This window comes from Anastrepha ludens, chromosome 2 (assembly GCF_028408465.1).
Source record: "Anastrepha ludens isolate Willacy chromosome 2, idAnaLude1.1, whole genome shotgun sequence".
In the NCBI taxonomy this organism is placed as follows: domain Eukaryota; kingdom Metazoa; phylum Arthropoda; class Insecta; order Diptera; family Tephritidae; genus Anastrepha; species Anastrepha ludens.
This window is the reverse complement of record NC_071498.1, coordinates 180,570,116-180,594,922: the sequence shown is the minus strand read 5'-3', so window position 1 is coordinate 180,594,922 and position 24,807 is coordinate 180,570,116. Positions and strand designations below refer to the sequence as shown.

The following is a 24,807-nucleotide window of genomic DNA, read 5'->3' as shown; positions in this document are numbered from 1 at the left end:
ATTTTAAAAAACGAATTGACTTCCAGTATTAGAAAATTCGCCTTTGTTGACCCGGAAAATTCGAACAAATTTAAATACAAATACCATCAAGATAATGATCCCAAACATAAATCTTATTTATGCAGGTCCTGGTTATTCTACAACTGCACCAAAGCCATTGATACTCCCGCCCAAAGTCCCGACATTAGCCCAATCGAAAATTTGTGGGTTCATTTAAAAAGATAAGTTTGAAAAAGATCGCCAACTAATAAAACTGAATTAATAGGATTCATCAGAGAAGAGTGGGAAAAAATACCATTGGAATATGATATTCCGAAACTAATTAAATCAATGCGAAGTCGTCTTCAAGCGGTAATTGATGCCCAAGGAGGACATACAAAATATTAACCCCAAAAGACTGCATTTTTTGTTGTTTTCATCAGTTACGCAAAGATTTTTTGACACTTTTTAATTTATTCTCGATCAAAGCTAAAATTTTAAATTTTTCTTCACTATGCAAAGATATTCTTCACAAACTGTAATATACTTCATAAATATATGAGTTGTCTGCAGTATCCGATAGCTGGGTACCATATTACCAAATGGATTTTAGACCGGTCTTATACTAATAAAAACTTTTGTTTTTGGTTTAGTAGCCAGTAAAGAGAAGTAAGCGTTAACCCCAAAGCTCTTCTTCTGGTGAGGATGTGAGTTTTCCAATTGAGTTTTGAATCCAAATGATTGCCTAAATACTTAGTTTCTTTGGATGGATATCCCATATTGATGCCATTGAGCTTTACTGGTGGGCAGTGCTCACGTCGGCTTGTAAATGTTACTTGAACTGATTTAGTTTCACTCGCTTTAGTTCAGCAATTTTGTAGTCATTGGGTAATATCATCGAGACATGTTTGCAATCTTAGGTATGCTTTATTCGCGACTTTATCTGCAGTTAGGGCAGCTGTATGTACTATCGGTAAATGTTCCGATTAGGGCACTTGAAGGGGCAGGCAGATCATGCGTGAATAACAGGTCGAATATGGAATCTAGGACGGGGCCTTGAAGCACATACATCAGCATTTATTTTGTAGATATTCGTTACTTCATCGCCTTGTTTGGCAAAAAAGTGTCTATCGGCAAGAAATGGGTTTATAAATCAATGGAAATTTATTGGGAGAGATTTTTTTACTTTGTATAGCAGGCCATTGTGCCATATTCTGTTGAAGGCTTGAGAGATGTCGAGTCGAGAAAAGCTGCTGTGCAAAATTATTTCATTCAAAAGCGATATTTATATGCTCGGCGAGACGGTGCACTTGCAAACATAAGGCATAAGACTCAAAAGTGTATTTAATGAAGCTCAAAAAACTGCTAGAATTTCAGAGCGAAAGCTCGATTTGGAGGTCTTGTGAAAATTAAATAAACTAATATTTATAGTTTCGAAAAAGAACGCACAAATTACTCTAAAATTAAGGGAGTATTATTTCAAGCACGAAATTATTTTATATGAAAAACACCACCTAATTGCCAAACCTTCTATTTGATTGTTTAGCTCATAAAATTTTATATGAGGCTGATTATCTTTACTCGCAAAAACCACATTAATTTTTTGCCCCGTTAAATTGCACTTCTGTATTTAAACGCTTTAATAATGTAATTATTTTTACAAAGCACATAATTTTACACATCTTGCATATCTACAAGTAGGTTGAGTTAGTTAGCTGTGTCTGGCTGATCTGAATAGATCTCACTGAACAGAGCTCAGTGTTGTTAGAGTCGTGTTAAACATAGTTTGTGTCTTGGCGAGTTTTAATAAACAGTTTACACTTTTGCCAGTAAGACCCTTCAGAGATGAAAAGTGTGCCGATCCCAGACAGTTGTAACGAATTCTGCTTAGAGCAGGGCAATGGCAAAGGAGGTGTTCTAACGTACCCTTTTCTTCTTCGCCTCATTTACACGCGTCGTTCTGGACTAATCCCATTTAAGCTACGTGATATGGAGGAGACAATGATCAGGCAGTACTTCAGCCAATGTTTAACATTCCTTCCTTGGTAGTTTGAGAATAAAGTGAGTTGTTTTTGTGTTGCAAGTTCGTAGCATTATTTTGGCAATCCTATGGAAAATCGAGGTTTCCCATATAGACTGTGCTCCCAGAGTTAGTTCTTCGTCTAGTTCAGTCTACAAAACTGAGAACGAGGGATATATGTTCGACGTACTCATCCTAGGAAAGCAGGCGCCTGCCTAAGCAAGCTCGTCACCTCTCTCATTTCGCGCTATTCCGTTGTGCGCTGGGACCCAGTAAATTATGACCTATCTATTCTCGCAGAGGTCATCCATTCTGGGTCTACAGTGTTGCACGCATTGCGAAGTAGTCACTGCAACCATTATTGTTTTAATAGCAGTTGACTATCGATGAAGATATTGCTTGTGCGAGTGTCGACAGGGGTGAATTCCAACTCTAATTCCTCTGCTTTTGTTGCGGCACAGATTCCAGCTTGAAATATACTACAGCGATTAGGAAGCCTGAAAGACTTTTGGAGATCAAACTGCGGCTAAAAGACAGTTACCTCCTATTCCTTCCGTCATTGTGGATTAATGTGTAAAGAAATTCTATGAATAGTATGTGGATTGTAGACCTTTCTGCCATCCATTTTACTCTATAATGACGCTAAGCTTTTTGTCATTTTTAACGCATGGAAATTCGTAGTCTGACCTTTCGTTTTAATCCAGAATGTTGCTGTGGCCAGAAGGGCTCTGTGTTAATTGTACTAAGATCTTCATTCTTAGAGAAGATCTTTTGGCTGAGTTTCTTACTACAGGGTGGGCCAAATAAGACCTACTAATGATAAGCACAAATAACTTTTTTTATTTTTTGACATATTTATTTTTCTCTTTTTATAGGTTATAATTGAATTGTTGGAAATTTATTATGGAACCCTACAGTACAACACAACGCGTTAAAATTATCGAATTTTTCTATTCTTACACAATTAGCCACACAAATTGATCTTTTAAATAAAGTTTTTATGTCGGATGAAGCGCATTTCCATTTAAATGGTTATGTCAACAAACAAAACTGTAGATTGTGGGGCTCTGAAAATCCAACACACCAACATCAGTTGCACCCATCTAAATGTACTGTTTGGTGCGGTGTTATGGCCACTAGAGTTATCGGTCCATATTTCTTCGTAAATGAGGATGAAACCCCGGAATCGATTTCAGGAGCTTCTTACAGAACATTGATTGAAAACCTTTTGCGGCCAATGGCGGAGCAGTATCCTAATTTGTGGTTTTAACAAGATGGAGCGCATACTGCTAGTCAAACTATGGACCTGCTGCAGGACATTGGTAGGTCTTATTTAATTAATATTAAGAAAAAAAAAATGTTTGTCCTTCTAATCCTCGGCTAAGATAATATAGAACATTAATTTTAGTTATTCTCAACTCTAAAAAAAATGTTCTTATTCATTTATTTTTAACGGTAGTAATCGCATTCTAAACTCTTCTGCCAGCCATTCTGTTCAATTAATAAACCAGGCCCCTTGCCAAAGTTTTATGTAAAATAACGCAGTCTGTCCTGTATGTTACTGTCACTTTTGACTCAACAACGTGTGTGTTTTTAATATGTTTTGCTTTAAAGTCTATAAACTCGGATTTGATTTATCATAGCAAACTTTAGTATTTCATTGAAATTTTATTAATATGGTACTCAAGCTGTGGCTATAAATGACTGGTTGCCGAAATATTTCGGGAGAATGTTGTTGTTGGTGTTGTTATAGCAGCATAAACATTCCCCATACTCACATACGGGAAATGCTGCTGGGGTGACAGTCCTTGGTCGGATATAAACCCGGGTTGTTTCGGTAACGTAGAACCGACTGTCGTGGAAACCGATTGTCGTGAAATTTCGGGAGAATCAAACCATTTATTGGCTGACAGAGTAAACGTGCTGAGTGAACTTAATTTGTTTTATCAAGCGTACACAGAAACGTACATACAAACATTTTTTTGTCATATTTATAACTTTTCTACTCAGCTACGATTAAATTTCACAGAAATCAAATATAGTATTAAATACATACATACATACATACATATTAAATTTCAATTATATTACTCATTCATCTCAGCTATTTCATTATCACATTTCAGGCTTTAATTATTGTAAAACTAGAGATAGCAATTAACTATGCATTACTCATATAAAGGGACTATTATTCACAAAGCATGTATTAGCCTCATTTTATATACACTTGAATACTCTAAATCTGAAACTAATTAATTATCAACTTTTTCTAGCAATTACAGTACTCCAAGCGCCACAAAAAACCCCCAATTCTTCAACTATGCCCTCAATAGAGGTTATATGCTCAAACTCATCACAATATTCGGTCTGACGTCCCACACCCAACTGGCCATGTGCATTCCAGCCAGCAGCAAACAATGCACCACAATTCATCTGTAGAATCGTATGTCGTGCGCCTGCAAATACTTTCACAGGCACACATTCCGCTGCTACGACCTCTCCCTGCGCTACGCTATCAATTTCCTCAACATTTTTGGTGTGCAGGCACTTGCACGCTGGTATTTCAACAATTTGTGGTAACACAAACACTGCTGGCTCTTTAAGTTTTCCCGAAATCGTGGATTTAAATATGCGTAAACCTAATTGTCCGTTGGAATTGAAACCCCAGGTATATAGATCGCCAAAAACGGAAATAGCCGCGTTATGCCACCCTCCAGCCGCTATAAAATTTATCTGTGAAGAAGCGAATTTAGTTTGCGTTTCGTGTTTTAATATACAAATGGTAGCTACTTTCACGCCCGCGAGCGCTTCTATCAGCACCGGTGTCTCCTCTACACGCAGTACATCCTGACCCAATTGTCCTCGACTGTAAATACAATTGCATTTATAAAGTTACTCAGACGGGTAGAAACAAATGTATTCACTTACAAGCCGTTGCCCCAACTGTAGATATCGCCATTGGCGCTAAGCAGCAGCGCATGTTCGAACCCACATTGTATTTGACGCACACGAAAATGCTTTGGGAATTGATGGATTTTACTAGGCACGCTGTAGACTGCATTTGTTGCACTAACAGCAACGGTGATGTTGGAACCACACGCGATGTGCGTAATATGCAAACATTCTGCTCGTTGCGGTGTTGAACGCGGTTCGCCAAAAATAGAGCGTTTCTGCGGCAACGTTTGCACTTCGGCATCAATCTTCACCTCCTCTAGTTTCCCGTCGATTTCGGGGCGAACTTTAAGCAATTTGCCATTTTGGCATAGCGCAAGACAGAACTTATCACAAGCGGTCAATTGTGTAATGATATCGGCACTTCGTATGCAAGTTGTAGATTTTGGTTTACCAGATAAAAAGCCACGTAATACGAGCTGATTTTCTCTGGCGTAGGCAGTGTAACTCCAACTGACAGCAACTAGCAAATTACCGTTCTGAAAGTTCGTTAACTTTTCGGAAGATATATCTAAAAAAAAATCAAAAAATATTGTTATAAAACACAGAAAAAAGCATTACACACAAAAAATCTCGTTCGCACCTATAAAAGTATTTTCGCTTCGTTGACGATCGCCGCCGAACTGGCCAAATCCATTGAAGCCACTAAAAGCAAACATTGACATTATGTTGCAAACTAAATAAGTTCGTCTCTCCAAAGTAGTTGTTGACGCGCACTCATGCGGAGATTAGTGAGTAACAACTACAAAACAAAGTACGCGGTTGTCAAGATACGCAGTTCAAACAAAGTAAATAGAGCACCATTGTACCTTCGACCGCTAAAGTTACTGCTGCGCCTCCGACCTCTGTCAAATTTCAAGCCTCCTCGCTATTACTTTGCTCCCTTCCCACTTGTAAGCTAAACTTCCGCTGCATGCACATACATGCATACATATGTATGTACATACGTATGTCGCAGATAATGAATGGTATGATGGGCCCGTGGTTTGCCCTCTCAGTTAGTCTACATTCATTTGCCAATAGAAACGGTTATATTTTCTGTGGAATAATCCGCGCTCGTACAGAAATTATTTTCTACAGGAACTATTTTGATTCAACGTGCGGCAAGTTTTTCCCCGCTTTTAATCTACTCCAGCATCTGTTCAAGAAATGGCAAGTAATTGTGAATGTGTAAATTGATGTGATTATTACGAAACATACCACATAGCGGATTTATCAATAAACTGCGACATTGGAAATTGTGAAATTTTTAACTTTAGTTTGTTTATTTCGTGCACGTTGTCACGGAAACGAAAAAACTTCCTGCAACGGATGGGAAAGTTAACACACCGCAAAACAACGATATTTATATAAATATAACAGCTGTTTGCCGCTGTCAAAATATTCATGGCCCACATTTGCCCACAGTGGTGTGGACTGTATTTGTGGAAGCCATAACGCTGTGTGGTGAAAACATTTAGAATTGGCGGAAGTGAAAATAAATGTCGTTAGCAACATCAAACGTCATTGCCTCGTTATCTGTTTCAATTCAGTAATTAATGAATCTGTTCTAGAATTGATCGTTAAGGCCGGCGGGCCAATTAGATGTCCTAAATTCAGTAGTTTTCGCGAGGCGTTGTAGGATGAGAAAAAAAACAATTAGCCAAATGAAGTTTTGGGGATAGTTTAATATATATTTGAACTAAAAAAAAAAAATGTGTACAATGTCCAACAATATATTGTAAGCCGAGTTATCAATAGATTCCCAGAGCGCCTGTATCCAACTTTTGTACAAGATACAACTTGCAATTTTCATCTGAAAACAAAAAAAAAAAAAGATTATTAATTTTGATGTAATTATCTTCGATGTGAACTAAGAAAATTGGGAGAAACACGTAAAATTCGAATTTTTGGGGAAAGTAGAAAAAAAAGTGGTTTTTCAAGGAAAAAAAACTCTTCAACTGGGTAAAAAAGTCGCTTAAAAAAAGTTTTTGGATGTTTGTTTTAGTTCACATCGAAGATAATTACATCAAAATTAATAATCTTTTTTTTTTTTTGTTTTCAGATGAAAATTGCAAGTTGTATCTTGTACAAAAGTTGGATACAGGCGCTCTGGGAATCTATTGATAACTCGGCTTACAATATATTGTTGGAGATTGTACACATTTTTTTTTTTTTTGTTCAAATATATATTAAACTATCCCCAAAACTTCATTTGGTTAATTGTTTTTTTTTCTCATCCTACAACGCTTCGCGAAAACTACTGAATTTAGGACATCTAATTGGCCCGCCGGCCTTAAATTTCTTGAATAGTCTCTTAAAAACGGATCTTTAATGTGAAACAAAGCACATTAAAAAGTTATATTTGTTGTGGGCAATTTCAGTGACTTGCTTTATTCAAACAGATTAGAAAAAACTGGAAAATTATAATGTTAACCATGAAGCAATAATTAAAGGTGATTTAAGAAGTTGAATTTTCCCCACGTGACAGCTATCGGGAGCTATTTAATAAATCCATGATGTTTTTGCCACAAAACGTGGGCAAGAGAGGGCGTTAAGTTTGTTAATGTCGCAAAAGACGAATTGAAGAAAAGATTGGGTAAAATCGAGGGGCACTTCATTGAACCCAGGCGAAAAGTTTGAGTGCCTTACATTTGGATTTTGAGACCGGGTCAGATCGGAAAAGAACGAAGTTGTCCAGTGATGCGCTGTCGGTTCCGGAAGCGAAATTTTGCATTGCTAGAATGAGGCCGAGACAACATAGGATATTGGTTGATGCTTCTACGTAAACAGAGCAAATTTTGATTTAGATCATATACTCAAACCCTAAGGAACGACTTGTGAAACTGGATAAATTCAAACCCCACGTCAGTCAAATACTTTCTAAAGGGCAGATTAGAAAGTTGGACGACCCAACTAAGACAATTAATTTGTCTGTGGACGATATGGCACAGGCAATATCCAATATTCGAACATTGTTAATCCATGTTCTAGATCTTCTGAGAATAGGGAATTTATTTTTTTTTTCATGGTGGGAAGGACCTCTCCGAGCCGTTTGATACCAAACGAGGTTTCAGACAGGGTGACTCGCTGTCGTGTGACTTCTTTAACCTGATGTTGGAGAGCATCGTACGAGCCGCAGAACTTAATCGTTCAGGCACAATTTTTTATAAGAGCGTACAATTGCTGGCGTATGCCGATGATATTGACATCATCGGCCTTAACAACCGCGCTGTTAGTTCTGCCTTCTCCAAACTGGATAAAGAGGCAAAGCGAATGGGTTTGGTGGTGAACGAGAACAAAACGAAGTACCTCCTGTCTTCAAACAAACAGTCGGCGCACTCGCGTATCGGCACCCACGTCACTGTTGACAGTTATAATTTTGAGGTTGTAAAAGACTTCGTGTATTTAGGAACCAGCATTAACACCGATAACAATGTCAGCCTTGAAATCCAACGTAGAATCTCTCTTGCCAACAAGTGCTACTTTGGACTAAGTAGGCAATTGAGCAGTAAAGTCCTCTCTCGACGAACAAAACTAACACTCTACAAGACTCTCATCATGCCCGTCCTAACGTATGGCGCAGAAGCTTGGACGATGACAACATCCGATGAAGCGACGCTTGGAGTGTTCGAGAGAAAGATTCTGCGTAAGATTTTTGGACCTTTGCACGTTGGCAACGGCGAATATCGTAGACGATGGAACGATGAGCTGTATGAGCTTTACGACGACATAGACATAGCGCAGCGAATAAAGATCCAGCGGCTTCGTTGGCTGGGTCATGTCGTCCGAATGGATACAAACGCTCCGGCTTTGAAAGTATTCGATGCGGTACCAGCTGGTGGTAGCAGAGGAAGGGGGCGGCCTCCTCTGCGTTGGAAAGATCAGGTGGAGAAGGACTTGGCTTCACTTGGTGTGTCCAATTGGCGCCGGTTAGCACGAGAGAGAAACGACTGGCGCGCTTTGTTAATCTCGGCCAAAATCGCGTAAGCGGTTATCGCGCCAATTAAGAAGAAGAAGAAGTCATCATTTGCTTTTACACAGGCCTTCACACGATTAGGACAATCAATTATTGCAGTACGCATTGTTTTCATGGATATTGACGTCGCTGCTCAAACTAAAGATTGTTTGAGGCCCTTCAAATTTCTGTGAGGCGATGTTCTCTAATTCTTATCACGAACTGTAGTCCAATAGATTAAGATCTGCATTTCCAGACGGCCAACCTGCTGCGGCTATGAACCCAGGAATATTGTTTTTTAACCACTGCTGGGTGGTTTTTGCATTATGGGCTGGAACGGAATCTCGCCTGAAGATCCAACGCTCTCCATTGAAGAGAGTACTGATCGAGCACTTTTAAGACATCCTTCTGGTATACTTTCGCCACGGTCTTAACTACTTTTTCCCAGAAATGAAGAGATGTAACGCCTTTACAAGGCACTCCTCACCAAAAGATTGCGGAGGCTGTATTGTGGCCACGCCGAACCCTTGGAACAACATTTTTTGCGTCTTTACAAGATTTAGTGTAGATTTTCTCGTTTTGCTTGTTAAAAACTTCTCATCTGTGAAAAGAATACTTTCATGACCGTTAACTGCGTGCCACCGAAGAGGCTGCTTGCATCTGTCGACTCTAATTTTCTTCAAACGCGTTGACAAAAGACGACCAGTTGAGCATTTGCCCAGTTGATACCACAGTGTGGTTCTGGATCGTGAAAATCTGCTACCGACCACACCTTAGCAAGTTCATCAACAATTTCATATCCTTTTATTCCAGTGCTATATGTACCTTTGTTTGAATGTTGAATTTCAACCTGAAAGACGCTGGGCAATTTGATTTGGAGATTTTCGTGTTGGGACCATAGATTCTCGCACTGACTCCAGTATTTGTTTCCGAACCGTCTGTGAACCATCGGGATCGATCCAAGATCCTCCCACTGCTTATTGACCACGAGCTGAGATTATGATTTCAAACATACGGTTAAAAACGCAATAATAGTAGTACGAATAATAAACACAGCGCCACCCAACAGCGGGAGGAAATATTAGGAAAAAACATGGAAATTGTTTTCGCATCAAATCACCCAGTACCGCTAAAACGTTTTATTACCCTGTTCCCCCACCAATTATGAACCTCTTAGAAAATCAAATGATTTAAATATAACCAATATAACCATAATATAATGAAAGTAAGCATAGGTGTTAGGTGAGCTTTTGCACTTTCGGTTTAGTTTACTTGGGCGATTTCGATAAAATTGTTCCCTAATTTTTTAAATTTATTTTTAATCCTTATAGTTTTATTCTCAACTTTTTCTATTATTCATTATTTTACATTCTATTTTTCCCCCTTTCAGGGCTTGTTATCATTGTTACGAAAACTACGCCCCAGCCCCGATAAAGAAGCCAGAATACTGTTACTTGGCCTAGATAATGCGGGCAAGACGACAATTCTGAAGCAATTGGCATCCGAAGAAATTTCTACGGTAATTTTTTTATAAGCCACATAGCGATTGTAACTCTTCGATTTCTATGTGTGTATGCATGTCCGTACATAGTCTGTATGTTTGCTTATTTGCCACAGGTGACGCCAACAGCTGGTTTCAATATCAAATCCGTGGCGGCCGATGGTTTTAAACTCAATGTCTGGGACATTGGCGGTCAATGGAAAATACGGCCGTACTGGAAGAACTACTTTGCGAACACGGATGTATTGGTAAAAGTTGCAGCATAAAGAACAACAACAACAACATTATAAATGGCAATGGCAAAGAAATAAAACATTTATTTTCCTCTTTCTTGCTTTCTGCACAGATTTACGTAATTGATTGCACAGACCGTGAACGGTTGCCCGAAACTGGAAACGAGCTCTTCGAACTGCTCATGGACAATCGTCTCAAGCAGGTGCCATTGTTGGTGTTCGCCAACAAACAGGATCTGCCAAACGCACTTACCGCGTCTGAGGTAGCCGAAGCGGTGCAATTAGTGCGTTTAGAGGAGCGCACCTGGCAGATAATAGGCTGCTCAGCGGTCGCTGGCACAGGCATCAAAGTGAGTAGCAAGCAAGAATGAATAAGAAATGACTTATTTACCTACTTGTCAGCACACATACATACATATTATAAATGGAAACATTACTCTGTTTTTAACATTGCAGGATGGCATGGATTGGGTCTGCAATAATATGAAGAAGTGAACTACTCTATTAAATCTATTTATGTGTGGGTATGTGTGTGTGTATGCCCTGCATACGCATGTACAGGTAGTATTTAGGCTATGAACTCACTTTTGTGTAGGAAATAGCAGATAACTCAGCTCTTAAGTACTCAGAAAAATGTGTTTGTGTGTATGTATTTAAGAAAGTGTCCATTTAACTGATAATTTTAGTTCTTAGAATATATTTTATTTATAATCATTTAACTTTTGAAGTGAGTCATCAGTGATAGAAAAATAAAATATATCAAACTCAATACCAAAAACAAAAGAAAACTCTAAACAAAAGCCTGTAAATCGTGCTAATAAAATAAAATAATAATGCTAATAAATAAAATATTTCAATTGAAGAGTTGAAGCTTAAATTGTGGTAGTAAAGTTTTGTTTATTGTACTAATAATTGAAATCATGCCGAGCATCGAACGTAGTCGATTGTGGCATTCAGTTCAAAATACACTTAGTATTGCCATAAGTTCTGTGACAAATTTTACAATGCATGCGACGAGAACAAATTGGCTAAAACAAAGTTCTGTTTATTTTTTTTTTCGGAATCTACTCATAAATTATACTCAGTTTCGTGGCAAAGTTCGCCAGTTAACAATGAAGTGGAGAGCTAAGGAAAATCGCATTGCAGTGATTGCAAGATATAAAAAGTAGCAAAAGGGCAAGTGAGATTTACGAATAGCTGAAAAAACTTTGTATTCCCAGAATGTTTGTTTACCGCACGATCAATCGTTTTCACCAAACGTCTGAAGTGAGAGACAGACATAAAAAGAAGAGGTCGTCCTCTCGTGGTTCGAACCAGTGCAGCCATAAAAGCCATTCGAGAAAGAATTCGCAGAAATCCCCGTAGAAAGTAGAAAATCATGACCAAGGAAAAGAATGTATCGACCAGATCCACGTCACTACTAATTAGAATTGGTCTACACATGAAATCCATCCGTCGCTCAACTGGTCATCTTTTGACAACGGGCCTAAAGAAAATTAGACTCGACAGATGCAAGGAGCTTCTTCGGGGGCACACGGTCAACGGCCATGAAAATATTATTTTCCCAGATGAGAAGTTTTTAATAAGCAAACAGACAAAATCTACACTAAAACTTCTAAAGACGCAAAAAATGTTGTTCCAAGGGTTCAGCGTGGCCACCATCCAACCTCTGGAGTGGTTTGGTGAGGAATGTCTTGTAAAGGCGCTACATCTCTTCATTTCTGCGAAAAAGGGGTTAATACCGGGGCAAAAGTGTAACAGCAGGATGTCTTAAAAGGCGTGGCGAAGCAGTTGAGCACTACTCTCTTCAATGGAGAGCGTTGGATCTTTCAGAGAGATTCCGCTCCCACCCATAAGGCAAAAACCACCCAGTAGTGGCTAAAAAACAATATTCCTGGGTTCATAGCTGCAAAAGATTTACCGTCTGGAAGTCCCGATCTGAATCCATTGAACTACAGATCAGATTCTGGATTTGTGATCAGAATTGGAGAGCATGGCCTGTCGAAGACCTTACAGAAATTTGGATAGCCTCAATCTTTAGTTCGAGCAGCGACGTCAATATCCATAGAGACTGTGCGTACCGCAAGGGTTGAATGGCCTAATCGTTTGAAGGCTTAAAAGCAAATGGCAACCATTTCGAATGAAAATTTTCATTCTGTTTAATATTTACATGATTAAATAAAACTAACTTCATTAAAAAAAGTATTATAATTTAATATCTATTACGGATTTAATTTGTTACAGTACATATGGCAGGTCTAAGGATGTACCCTCTTTTCACGAAATACGAACTTTTTATAAATAGAGAGAAATAATCACACACGCGTGTCACATTTTGGTCGAGTTTAAGTCTTCGTAAGCTTATGCTCATAGACGACGATAATGCACCGTCTCATCGGTGAAGATTTGTGTGAGAATTTCTGAAATCACCTGTAATCATTTTCACTGACGGCTAAAAAAAGTAGCTCGGTTGGATAAGACTGAAATTAAACGAAGAACGAACGAACTTTGAAGTTTTTGCAATGATTCACGGGGTTCTTCGGCGTTTCAATGATATCATTAGTTATATTAGCAGGTGTTCTTTTCAGCTGCTTGAGAACTACCGATATCGATAACTATAGTTTGACAGCTGCGGATGGCAAACTGTGCTGACATTTCTTTTCAGTAAGATTTGCCAACCCGCAAGGGAGCAGAGGTTGCGATCGACCAAAAACACTTGGAGAAGGTCGATGCTGCGCGAACTAGCAGATGCCGACATCTCATGGGACGGTGCAAAAACAACAGCACAGAACTGTGTACGATGGAAGAGTCTTGTCGAGGTCCTAGGCTCGCGAGAGGAGTGAACAAGGAAAACAAAAAGGTTTGGCAAGTCATCATGAACCGACCGTTTAAGGCCAGAACAACGCTTCCAAATTGTGGAAATAAAGAAGAATGAAGAATAAATTTATTTGCGAAGTTCACAGAGCACTGGCAGCACCATCGGCGGAAGGAAGGAGCTGTCGTTACAGTGAATGGCGAGCGTTATCGAGCCATGCTGGTTGACTTTTTGTTTTCAAAATTTAATCAGCTAAACTTCAACGACAACATTGGTTCCAACAAGACGGCGCAACTGGCCATACAGCCAGGTTAACAATCGATTTATTGCAATATTCAAGCCACCATTGACACCAGCCGGCAAAATCTATTCTAAAAGGTAATCAAAAAATTGGACTGATGGAATGAACCATGTAACTCGTACCTGCGGCAGGCGTATGGCGGATGTCATTTACAAAAAATAAATGCCATGCAATTATCATATTTAAAATACAAAATCATTCCACCAATATTTCTGTTTTGTATTATCATTTAAGTTCTCCCAATGCAATCCTGAACATGACAAACAAATGTTCTGACTCTAGTATTCCTAAGAATGATGTCGTTCTTCCAGCAAGCAAGCGGTTTGATATCTTCTGCTTGTAAATGCGCTCTGCGACACTACTTCAAACACTGTTTCCAATGTATTCAACTTTTGTCAGCGTGGACTTGTATCTTCTCCAAAAACAAAGATAGTTCGAAGATATCACTTTATCTTCTTGAAATACTTCTTTTGTAAATTTGAAGACCTGATATTAAATTTGAATAATACTTCACCGATTTAAAATTATTGTTATTGTCTATGTTGAAAATCCAATTATTGCACCATGACAAACAAATTTTATTTTTTAAATACATTTACACGTACATATATTAGTTTTATACTCTCAATATCGGCTAAATTTTGTTTTTAAATATAACTAGAAACCTAACTAACATTAACTAAAATTATGCAGCCACAATCATTTTGCATTCCGATCGCAGCTTTGTAGATCAACATCACATCCACAGCTTCCTCTTTTCTTGCCATTTTATACTCACAACTCATTGTGTACGTACTCAGTGGTCACTTTAGCCTCGCCCTCATGGAAGCCACTACAATCGACTGGGTACTTGACCTACAAAGAACGGATAAAGAGAGAAAAACACACGCACACAAGCACAAGTTAAAACATATGTATGTACAAATATGTGGTAGGTAGAAAAGTAACTGTAATCTTTATCAAACTTATTTAATCAACTCAATAAAATGTGGAACTGTGTCACATTCTGCGTATAAATTGAAGCGTTTCTGGCACCGCTAAGTGCTAATTAATATATATAATGTACGTTCATGTGTACTTACCTCGCAGTTCTCGGGCGCATTTATCACTCCAAACAATGTCCAGAACGGTGTGCCAGTTTCGGTGCTAATGAATATGGACGCTCCCATGCTGCCAATTTTCACGATTTTCGGACTGACGCCTGAAATAAGGCCATGCGCATTTCCAGCTGCATTCCGTTCGGGCGAATTCAATTCACATAGCACGTAACGGTCACATTGCGGCGATTTCAAGATAAATCTGTAGGCGCGATGAACTTTCAGCACGGGTTCGATGACCTACAAGTAAAAAGAAGCATGTTTTATAATACAAAATTTTATAATAATTTCTTTGGATTTTGGACTGATAAATCGCCTAGTCCAGACACTAACAGACAAACGGAATAGATTGACAAACTAGGTCAGTTAGTCAGGTGGTATAGTGCAGTAAGTTGAAAATTGAAAGGTAAAAACTACTAATACTGAATACCGAAATCGGAATCGGAATCAAAAATCAAAATTAGAAATTGTCGAAAAGTAAAAATGTTTAAAAACAAAATATCAGAATCTAAAAACTAAGCAAAAAATTTGAAATAATATCAGCTTTTCAGTGCTAGTTTATCTGGCCCTAAGCCGTGGGCGTCGTAGCCAAATGTGTTGGTGTTGGACTACCATTCGGAAGTGCCCGGAGACGAATTTCCGGTTATAAAACACCAAATAATGGCAAAAGTTTTTTCTAATAGCGTGATGGACTTTGCACCATGAATATGTAAGGTGCCATTATCATCCGTTAATTTGACCAAGAACGAAACGAATACCATCCATCATACAACAGCAATCGAATTCACCTGATATGGCACCACTCTATTTGATCGAATCAAAAAAACACTACGGGGAACGTCATAAGGAAGTAATGGAAATATCCAGCACGGCTCTAATGAAATTCGAAATTAAAGTTCCAGAAATCCACTTTCGAGAACTGGATCAAACGCTGACATAAGTGCATTGCAGTTGATGGGGAGTACTTTGAAGGCAATAATATCAATTTTGACTTATAAACTTACATATATTTTGAATTTCCTGAATCAATTCCGGAAAATTATTGCGCAGTTGGTATTTTACAGCGTCATTCATCGCTAGGCAAATACAGACACAAACGGTCGCAACCGGGTAAAAATTACCACATAATATATAGGAGTATAATTAATTAAATATTTATTTTACGTAGGGAGCGCGTTTTTTTTTTCTATGCAGAAAGTGGTTTTAAAGGGTGGTTAAATTGCAAGGGCCGAACCACGCCTAAGCGTTAAGCTTTTTCTGCATTTCATTTGAAATTTTTCAATTTCAGACTAACTCAATTTGAACGATGGAAAGATACACAATCGAGCAATGCGTTAAACTTATTCTGGCTTATTATGAAAACGAGCGCTGAAATCAAAATGCATATCGCGCACTTCGTGATTTGTTCGGTTAATTTAATCGTCCAAATGTGCGTACAATCGGAAAAATTGTGCAAAAGTTTGAGCAAACCGGGTGTGTAGGAGATGTGAAAACACCAGTGCATGCCCGTACAGCTCGTACTGCAGAAAATATTGCTGCTGTTCGCGATAGTGTGGTTGAAGAGCCGTCCATTTCAACTCGTCGTCGTGCCCAACAATTGCACCTCTCACGCTCGCCGTTGATGAACATTATGCATAAAGACTTGCATTTACACGCTTACAAGATGCAATTGACTCAAGAACTAAAGCCTCTTGACCATTTCAAGCGTCGTCAATGATCAGAATGGTGGCAGGAAATGGCAACAGTGAATGACCAATCTTCGAAGAAAATCATCTTCTGTGATGCGGCACATTTTCACCTCAGTGGATTCGTCAATAAGCAGAATTGCCGCATTTGGGCGAATGATAATCCCAGAGTGATTGCCGAAAAACCAATGCACCCACAAAGAGTGACTGTTTGGTGCGGTTTATGGGCCGGCGGCATCATTGGGCCGTTTTTTCCAAAATGAGGCCGGTCACGCAGTTACTGGGAATAGTGTTCGCTCACGTGAGATGATAACGAACTTTTTGTGGCCCGAATTGGAAGATATGGATGTGGACGATATATGGTTTCAACAGGACGGTGCCACTTGTCACACAGCTAACGAAACAATGGCTCTTTTGCGCGAAAAATTTGATGGCCGAATAGTCTCACGTCGCGGCGATGTCAATTGGCCGCCAAGATCATGTGATTTGACACCGTTGGACTTCTTTCTTTGGGATTATTTGAAAGAAAAGGTGTACGTCGATAAGCTAGCGACAATTCAAGAGTTAAAGGATGAGATAACTCGGCACATTAACGGCATAGAACCTCAATTATGCCTCAGCGTCATCGGAAATTTGGACCATCGGATAGAGGTGTGCCGCCGAGGCCGCGGTAGCCATTTGGTCGATATTTTGTTTCATACGTAATTGAGACATACCAATATTATCATAATAAAGAGAAATGACAATAATTTCCTAAATAAATTGTATTTTATTCAAAATCAACACTGGCCCTTGAAACCTAACCACCCTTTATTACCTCTGTGGTATTTTTTACCCAGTATCGTCGAACGCCGGGTTAATTTTCCAGTTTTCTATGTTTTTTGTCCCTTTGCACTTTTTTGACATTATTTTTCGTTCTATCATAGCAACGAAAAAAAATATGAAGTTTAGTACTCAGGAAAATTTTAAATTTATATTACAAGCTGGCAGTCAGCGCGTTTGTAACTGTAAATTATACCGTGCAAATTATGCTTAGATGCGCCACATTATTATTGTTATTGCCACTGTTATCGTTATTATACAATAAAGGTTACCAATTTTCTTCGACTTATTTAACTATTATTTTCTATTATTTCACTCTACAATTATTTGCTCTACCCATAAGTATTAAGGTCATTATTCATTATTCAATATTTACACTTCATGCACAAATACCCTCCAGAGCAGATTTCTCCATGACACATAGAATCACAATCACATCCCCGCTCGCTCTTCTACTCACCTCCAAATTGAGTGTATCGGTTAATTTGTCACTCAGTTCGGTAGCATTGAACTGCAGCAGACCTCGCGCTTGACCCAATTTCAGCAATTCTTTGGCATAACCCACAGCCGGTTTTACATATTGACGTGAGTCGATTTTCACATTGAGGTGATGTTTGGCCACATGATCGAATAAATTCGAGATGGTCTCACTGGCGCGACTGGGATCGAAGTAGGTAGTCTTCGGATAACCTTGAGATTTTAGAAAACCGTTGAACATCAGTTGCGCAGTCTGGAAATATCTGCGTGGAAAGACAGAAAAAGAGATAAGAATATTTTAAAGGTAACTGTGAATAAGGGAACACACACATGCACAAGCATATACTACTGCATACACACACACACATGCATAAGTGAATGAGCGTAAATAATAAAGGGAAGTTACGCGGCCTGCTCGCAGCCAAAGTGAAAGCCAGTACGTACGTAAATAACTACATTTTTTTTAACTTAAACTGCGCGCATTCTACCAAAAAGTTATTTTGTGCTTTTTCCCTTTCATTTATTGGCTGCTAGAAAGTGTTTCTCTGATTTAATGGTGAAATTAACCAGTGGGAAATAAAAGGTTGTGACTTTGTGACTGTGGTTTGCTCTGTCATGGAAGAAACGTTGCTTAAATTTTTTTTGTGTTATTTTTTTTTTTTGTTTTTGTTGACTTTGTTTTAGTATATGCTGCAATATTACTGACTGCATAGACATTGGCTATTAAAATTAGAAATGCTCATTTTCAATAGGAATTTTTATAGTGTCGATATTTAGAGTAATTTGAAAATAGTTTCCATTTAACTTTTCTGGTGCTTGCTTGAGAAGAGTAGATTCACCGATAAATAAAGAGAATCTTAGGTATTTTCTAAAAGCAACAAAAATAAAAAGTAAAAGTATGCGATGTTTTTGCTTTAATAGCCATAATTGCATAGCCAATAAACGAACCCCTCACAAATATACATATGTAATAAAGGGTAATCAGATTGTATGCACTTTTTCTAATAGAGGTGTTTTGGCAGATCACGCATGACTACAGTCAAACTATTGTAAATATGTACATCATTTTTTTCAGTATTCATTGACATTTCATCATGGAAAGACTTACGTCTCAACAAGATCTAAAAATCGTATAATTGTAATACGAAAGTCGACGCTCTGTGAAAAGTTTTCTTCGCTCGCCCAAGCCAAATTATGGAGTTCAGCGATGAGGCCTTTTTTGGGCTTAATGCCTACGTCAATAAGCAAAATTGTTGTATTTGGTCTGGAGAGTTACCCTAAGCCATCCAAGAACTGCTATTACATCCACTGAAAACAACCGTTTGGTGCAACCTATGAGCTGGATGAATCCCCAGCCCATATTTCTTGAAAGACGAGGTTGGCGCCAATGTAACAGTGAATGGCGAACGCTCCACAACATTTGGTTCCAACAAGACAGCGGACGATGCTATTTGCCATACATACCGTGAAACAATCGATTTACTGCGTCGACGTTTCGGTGAGCAATTTATTTGTCGTCTCATATCAGTGGATGACCACCAAGACTTTGGACTTTTATTTGCGGGGGTATATAAAGGTTAAATGTTTTGTGGATAAACCAGCTTCGGCTGAGACATTGGAAGTCAACTATACTAATGTTATTCACGAGATACTGATCGAACTGCTCTAGCGAGTCACTTAAAATTGGTGTTTACGGATGGCCGAATTACGGCGCAGTTGCGGCCAACGTTTGAAAGGGATTATTTTAAAAAAATAAATTGGAGTTTTCGTTGTGTTATTTTTCAATTTAAAATCATGTACCTCTAAATTGATCACCCTTTATAATCCAATTCGTGTGAATACTTTCTTTACACCAGTTAGCAAAATTGTAAAAATTGGGCAAATATTCAAACTTTTTATTTAGAATTTTTAGAAAAATTCCGGATGCAGTTTTATCACACGGATTTATAAATCAGAACTTTTGAGATCGTGGCCGAAGTCTTGTGGATTTTCTCCTTTCAATGCCTACTCCACATTTGTTTAATATGCAAGAAAACACTCAACACCGTCAGCAGAAAAAATTTACAAAAATCAACGTAATTTTTGAACCAATCGAAACTTGCACTTTATAAAAGGCGCAGTCTAAAATAAATAAGACTGGCGACATAAAACTGTTTTGATGGGGCCATATTTTTAATGAGTTAGTGCGTTGGAAGTTACATCCCTAGCTGACTTCCAGTGAAAGCTTGGTAACATTCGTTTCAGTGGAAGGGAAGTTATTAAGTTTCGAACAAAGAGCTTACATCGAATTTTGTTTTAAAATCGGTAAAACGTTTACCGAAACACTTGAATTGATGAAAAAAGGTTATGGCGCTGATTGTTTATCTCGCGCTAGAGTTCAAGAGTGGTTCACTCGTTTCAGAGATGGTTGTGAGGACATAAAAGTCAATGAACATACGGGCCGCCCAAAATCAGTAATCACCGAAAACTCCATCGAAATTGTTCGTAAATTTATCAAAAATGAACCGAAATCATCGTTGAAATTCATGGAATCGGAGTTGAATATCTCCAAAACATCGATTTATCGCATTTTAACTGATCACTTGGACTTACGAAAGGTCTGTGCACGTTTCATTCCGCACAAGTTAACTGAGGATGAAAGCTTGCTCAGAGTTCAACATTCGAAAGGTCTCATTAAAGAGGCGAGAACGCGAACTTCCTTTACAATATTTTAACTGGCGATAAAACGTGGTGTTTCCAACATGAACCTGAAACTAAGCCTCAAAGTGCCGAATGGAAGGCCCCAGAAGAGCCACCCCCTAAACAATCGCGTTTGAAGAAGGAAAAAATCAAGTCGATGCTCATTTGTTTTTACGATTCCAAGGGAATTGTCCACAAGAAGTTCGTGCCAACGGGCCAAACCGTCAATGCAATATTCTAATTTGGCATTTTGAAGTGAATACTGCGAAGGAGGAAGCAGGCACTTATTGCATGATAATGCACCATCTCATCGATCCCTCTTTTGACTGATTTTTTGACTAGAAATCGCATTTTTACCAACAATCACTCACCGTATTCGCCTCTTATGGCTCCCTGTGACTTCTACTTATTCGGAAAATTGCATTTAGCATAAAAGGAAAACGTTTTACGTCCGTAGAGGCTATCCAAAAAGATTGTACCGACATCCTGAAGCACATTCCGATCAACGACCTGAAACACTTTTTCGAAAAGCTTTTAGATCGCGCGAAACAATATATCGAGGCCAGAGGAGACTATTTTGAATAAATAAATTCGAAGTTATCAGAAAAAGCTCATGTAGTTTCTATTTTAGCTCAGTCTTGATTATTTTGTACTTCACCTATTTGTACTACAATTCAATGGTCTATAAAACTGTATGCCCGAAATTTTTTAAAGACTCCCAGTAAAAAGAGACAACACTTTTACTATTGTATATTAGTATTCTTATCCGAAATACGCAACATTTTCGTGTTCGGGCGTGTGGCAATATTTTCGTAACGTCGGCATCTATTGAAAAAACATTTTTTTTTTCAACGAAAGAAAACACTATAAGATTTGTGTCACACAAGCTGACAGACAACGATAATAAGCGTTTGAGGCCATTTAAGCCGCTATTACCGCCATTCTAAACAATATTCCCTAATTTTGGTAAACCGTACAAAAGTGTGTACTGAAGCAAAAGACGATTACTGAAAAATATTTATCACAAAATATACAAAAATAGTTTCTAGGTGCGAGTTTCTTCTGGAATAGAGGTGCGAATTTCTTTTGGTATATTGTTAAAAAAATAGCACAATATTTATTTCCCTACCTAGAACTCGATATATAATAACAAAATCTCCTCCATACAACAATAACACTTCATTAGAACTCATTGGGTCTAACTGCTTTTCATTCAGAGCGGCTCGCTGAGCAAATCGTGACAAAAGGAAAATATTTATTTTTCGTATTTGCAGTTTTGGTTAATTGTAATAAAAAGTATGACGCCAAGCGAATAACGGTAACGCCTTAAAGTAATGCCAAAGCCCAGCTTTCGGTGACAAAGTAAGGCACTAGGCTGAAGACGTTGGAGACGCACGTCTGATTTAGTTGCACTGTCATGCATGAGAGGCGGACCAAGCCATTAACGCAGCATATCTAACAGGCACGTCGAAATGTGGGTCAACACTTTGGTAACAGCGAAATTGTTTGCTTGTATGAGTAAGCAACAAAGTCAAAAAGACAGAAGAAATGTATGAAGGAATCCAAAACCGGTGAGGAGAAAATGTGTTAATACCAATGCGAGAACGATGAAAAGAAATGAGACTGCGTGCTCAATTGCGAAAGAATCGGCGCTCTCTATTTTCTATTTAGACCTGAGAGAATGAGTAAATTGTAAGCCACCACTGAAGCTGAGCAAATACTCAAGTGCTCAGGCGAAATGTGAGTTGTTTGCGAGTTTGCTAATCAGCTGGGCTAACTGTAATTTCTTCAAGACACAAGAACACCTGTATTCGGAAGAGCCCAGTGAGGAAATAATTTAGCCTGGATTGATTAGCGTGCAAAGTAATAGTCATAGAATACTTTTTTTTTTAATTTTATGTCACGGCTACTTGCAAGCCAACTCGATGTTATTGACAACCGAGGTTCCCAAAATTTGAAGCAAAGAAATCTAATTGAGAAACACTTACTTGAGATAGACTTCTGGATTTGCCAAATAGCTGGCCCAATCGGCCAAATAGAGTGTCGCCGATTTGATCCAACGTCTACGGAACGACTGATTGTTCAGCGAATCGAAAAGTTTATCATAGTCCAATTTGCCATCGCGGCCCTTGAATCCCTGAAGATCACAAAACAAAAGAATTAATATCAGTTAACCACTCAAACCATGAATCATTTATGCCACAAACCTACCTTCAATATCTTATTCACGCCCGACTTTTCGTAGAGCGCATCGGCCAGTTCCGAGTTGGAGAAGTGATCCCACACCACATGCAAATGCTCCAAGAATGGCGGCAACACCCACGCATGACCTTTGTGCTTTTCTTGTGTTTGTTGTCCCTCAGGTCCCGCAAACGAGCTAACTGCCTGCATGACCAAGGGTAAGAGACTCATGAAGCCGCCATTGTCCTCCGAATCCACATCGACTTCGTTCTGACGCATATTTGCACGATTGTCCGCAGAGCGACGCTGCTGATGATGCTGGTGTTGCTGCTGGCTGCCGCCACCATTGTTGGCATTCATGAACACCGAGGCAATTTGAAGTATAGAATCCAAACCAATGCCCGCATCATTACCGCCATGACTACGTGAACTAGCGCCCGCATCTTCGGCATCTGAATCGCTGTTTGTGAACATTTCGAGAACGTTGCCGATGATGGCGGGATCAAAACCACCAGCGCTGCCACCAGAACGTGCACCATTTTGCCCCGCATTCGCGAGTAAGCTGCCTATGCCCGATAGGATTTGCATGGCACCGGACGCGGTCGCCTTACCTTGACCGGCAGAGCCACCGCCACCATTGGCCTGCATGAAGCTGCCTATCAGCGAAGCGACGCCTGCGAGACCAGCGCCGCCGCCTGCTCCTGCACCGCCCGCACCCCCACCACCATTACCCGTTTGACTGTTCAACGCTTCTTGTATGAACATGGAGGCCATATCGAGCAGTGGATTCGAGTCATCTTGCTGTTGGTTCGCCGAGCGGGTGAAGGATACGTTCACACAAAGCAGTGCGAGCAGAAAAACCACTTTCCGTAGCAGCAACATGGTGAAGTGGCAGCTACAAATTCACGACTATTTTGGTATTAACTTTCACAATTCGCACGCACAAGCAAAAGCTTTATATTGTATTTTTTAAACTTGCCACACGCTACTGATTTTCGTCGGTCGACCGCGACTGCGCGCAACAACTAAAAATGTAATAACCGTATGAGTGTGTAGATATGTGGTTATGTAGACTTATGAGCTACGTTTGTGGCACCAAAAATCGCAAATGGAGAAACACAACAAGTACGTAATAACAGCTACTTAGTCAGCTATGTATGAATGTAGAAGATATGTAAGAGTTAGCACCGCGCATGCGCTAAAGCGTCCGTTTAGTTGGCAAGAAGACAAACTACTGCTAAGCGCTTGCACCGCATAAAGACGTTATAGTTTCATAGAGACTTTCTTTCCACTGTTCAACAGGTAAATGCGAAACACTTCTTGTGCCGCTAAAAACACTCAGGCACACTCAAAACTCAGTTAGCAATCTGCGAGCAGCGCTGGTTAGTTGGCCTGAACTTGAGTGGAATTGCACTTTGGCGAACGCCAGGTGCTGAGAATTCATTGTTGGTTAATTGCCGATGAACTGTTGACGACAGCAAAGATACACGTCAGTGCTCGGCCCTGTGGCTGTGAACAAAATTTCATTTCAACTTGGTGCTAACGCAAAATGGAATTGTGTGCCGGTGTCCGGTTGTATAGTTGTGTTGCAAGCGCTTTTTCAAACCGATTCTACTCAACTCAAACACTTAAAGTGGCTCCGGTTGTTTGCTTCATTTGTGGTTTGCCTACTTTCTTTCAGAATGTCTCTTCTTGGCAATGCGGGCCTCTTTAACTTATAAAGAGTGCGAATGTACAGTGGTTTCCACATTATTGCGGACAGTCACGAAAAATGTATGTGAGAAGAATTAGTCTTGAATTAGTTTAAAGCAAGGTGCATTCATTAAGGGGGGGGGTAGGGTTTAGCGCTACCTTTTTTTTTGAATTTTTTACAGAAATATGGCTTAAGATACTTTAATAAAATCAGTTGCATGTTATTGGACATCTTTTCAATAAGTTTTTAAAAAATATTAATAATAAAATATTGACAAATAAGCCCATGACAGAGTTTTTTTGGAGATATGTTTTTCGAGAGGTGCTCTGCGGTGCCAATCGGCATTCGTCGTAGAATCATCTGAAACTAAAAAAGTCGAATTTTTCAGTTAAAGTATGACGTAATGCTCCCCCCTACATTAATAAAATTTTTTTT

General features: G+C 39.1%; 3 protein-coding genes across 3 annotated transcripts; 1 reads left to right on the top strand and 2 right to left on the bottom strand.

The window, feature by feature from the left end:
- Positions 1-1,414: 1,414 nt before the first annotated feature.
- On the bottom strand, positions 1,415-5,980 carry LOC128855982 (RCC1 domain-containing protein 1). The gene is made up of 5 exons (XM_054091293.1): positions 5,761-5,980; positions 5,535-5,693; positions 4,928-5,462; positions 4,790-4,865; positions 1,415-4,732 (listed from the first exon to the last, which is right to left on the bottom strand). The coding sequence occupies exons 2-5, from the start codon at positions 5,614-5,616 to the stop codon at positions 4,259-4,261; spliced, it is 1,167 nt and encodes a 388-aa protein (XP_053947268.1). The 5' UTR covers positions 5,617-5,693; positions 5,761-5,980; the 3' UTR covers positions 1,415-4,258.
- A 32-nt stretch (positions 5,981-6,012) lies between these two features.
- On the top strand, positions 6,013-11,436 carry LOC128855983 (ADP-ribosylation factor-like protein 3). The gene is made up of 5 exons (XM_054091294.1): positions 6,013-6,103; positions 10,279-10,407; positions 10,506-10,637; positions 10,736-10,972; positions 11,079-11,436. The coding sequence occupies exons 1-5, from the start codon at positions 6,101-6,103 to the stop codon at positions 11,115-11,117; spliced, it is 540 nt and encodes a 179-aa protein (XP_053947269.1). The 5' UTR covers positions 6,013-6,100; the 3' UTR covers positions 11,118-11,436.
- Positions 11,437-14,278: 2,842 nt separating this feature from the next.
- On the bottom strand, positions 14,279-24,303 carry LOC128855981 (uncharacterized). Its single transcript, XM_054091292.1, has 5 exons — positions 22,710-24,303; positions 22,487-22,635; positions 17,803-18,082; positions 14,821-15,075; positions 14,279-14,593 (listed from the first exon to the last, which is right to left on the bottom strand). Exons 1-5 carry the CDS (start codon positions 23,559-23,561, stop codon positions 14,513-14,515), a joined length of 1,617 nt encoding a protein of 538 aa, XP_053947267.1. The 5' UTR covers positions 23,562-24,303; the 3' UTR covers positions 14,279-14,512.
- Between the last annotated feature and the right edge of the window lie 504 nt (positions 24,304-24,807).

Coding starts and splice junctions, on each gene's coding strand:
- LOC128855982 (XM_054091293.1), bottom strand. CDS start 5,616: ATGTCAATGTTTGCTTTTAGTGGCTTCAATGGATTTGGCCAGTTCGGC. Junction 5,463..5,534: donor AAGCGAAAATACTTTTATAG/GTGCGAACGAGA, acceptor ATTTTTTTTTAG/ATATATCTTCCGAAAAGTTA. Junction 4,866..4,927: donor TACAGTTGGGGCAACGGCTT/GTAAGTGAATAC, acceptor TTGTATTTACAG/TCGAGGACAATTGGGTCAGG.
- LOC128855983 (XM_054091294.1), top strand. Junction 10,408..10,505: donor CATCCGAAGAAATTTCTACG/GTAATTTTTTTA, acceptor TATTTGCCACAG/GTGACGCCAACAGCTGGTTT. Junction 10,638..10,735: donor TTGCGAACACGGATGTATTG/GTAAAAGTTGCA, acceptor CTTTCTGCACAG/ATTTACGTAATTGATTGCAC.
- LOC128855981 (XM_054091292.1), bottom strand. CDS start 23,561: ATGTTGCTGCTACGGAAAGTGGTTTTTCTGCTCGCACTGCTTTGTGTG. Junction 15,076..17,802: donor CCGATACACTCAATTTGGAG/GTGAGTAGAAGA, acceptor TTTTACTTGTAG/GTCATCGAACCCGTGCTGAA. Junction 14,594..14,820: donor ATGCGCCCGAGAACTGCGAG/GTAAGTACACAT, acceptor CGTTCTTTGTAG/GTCAAGTACCCAGTCGATTG.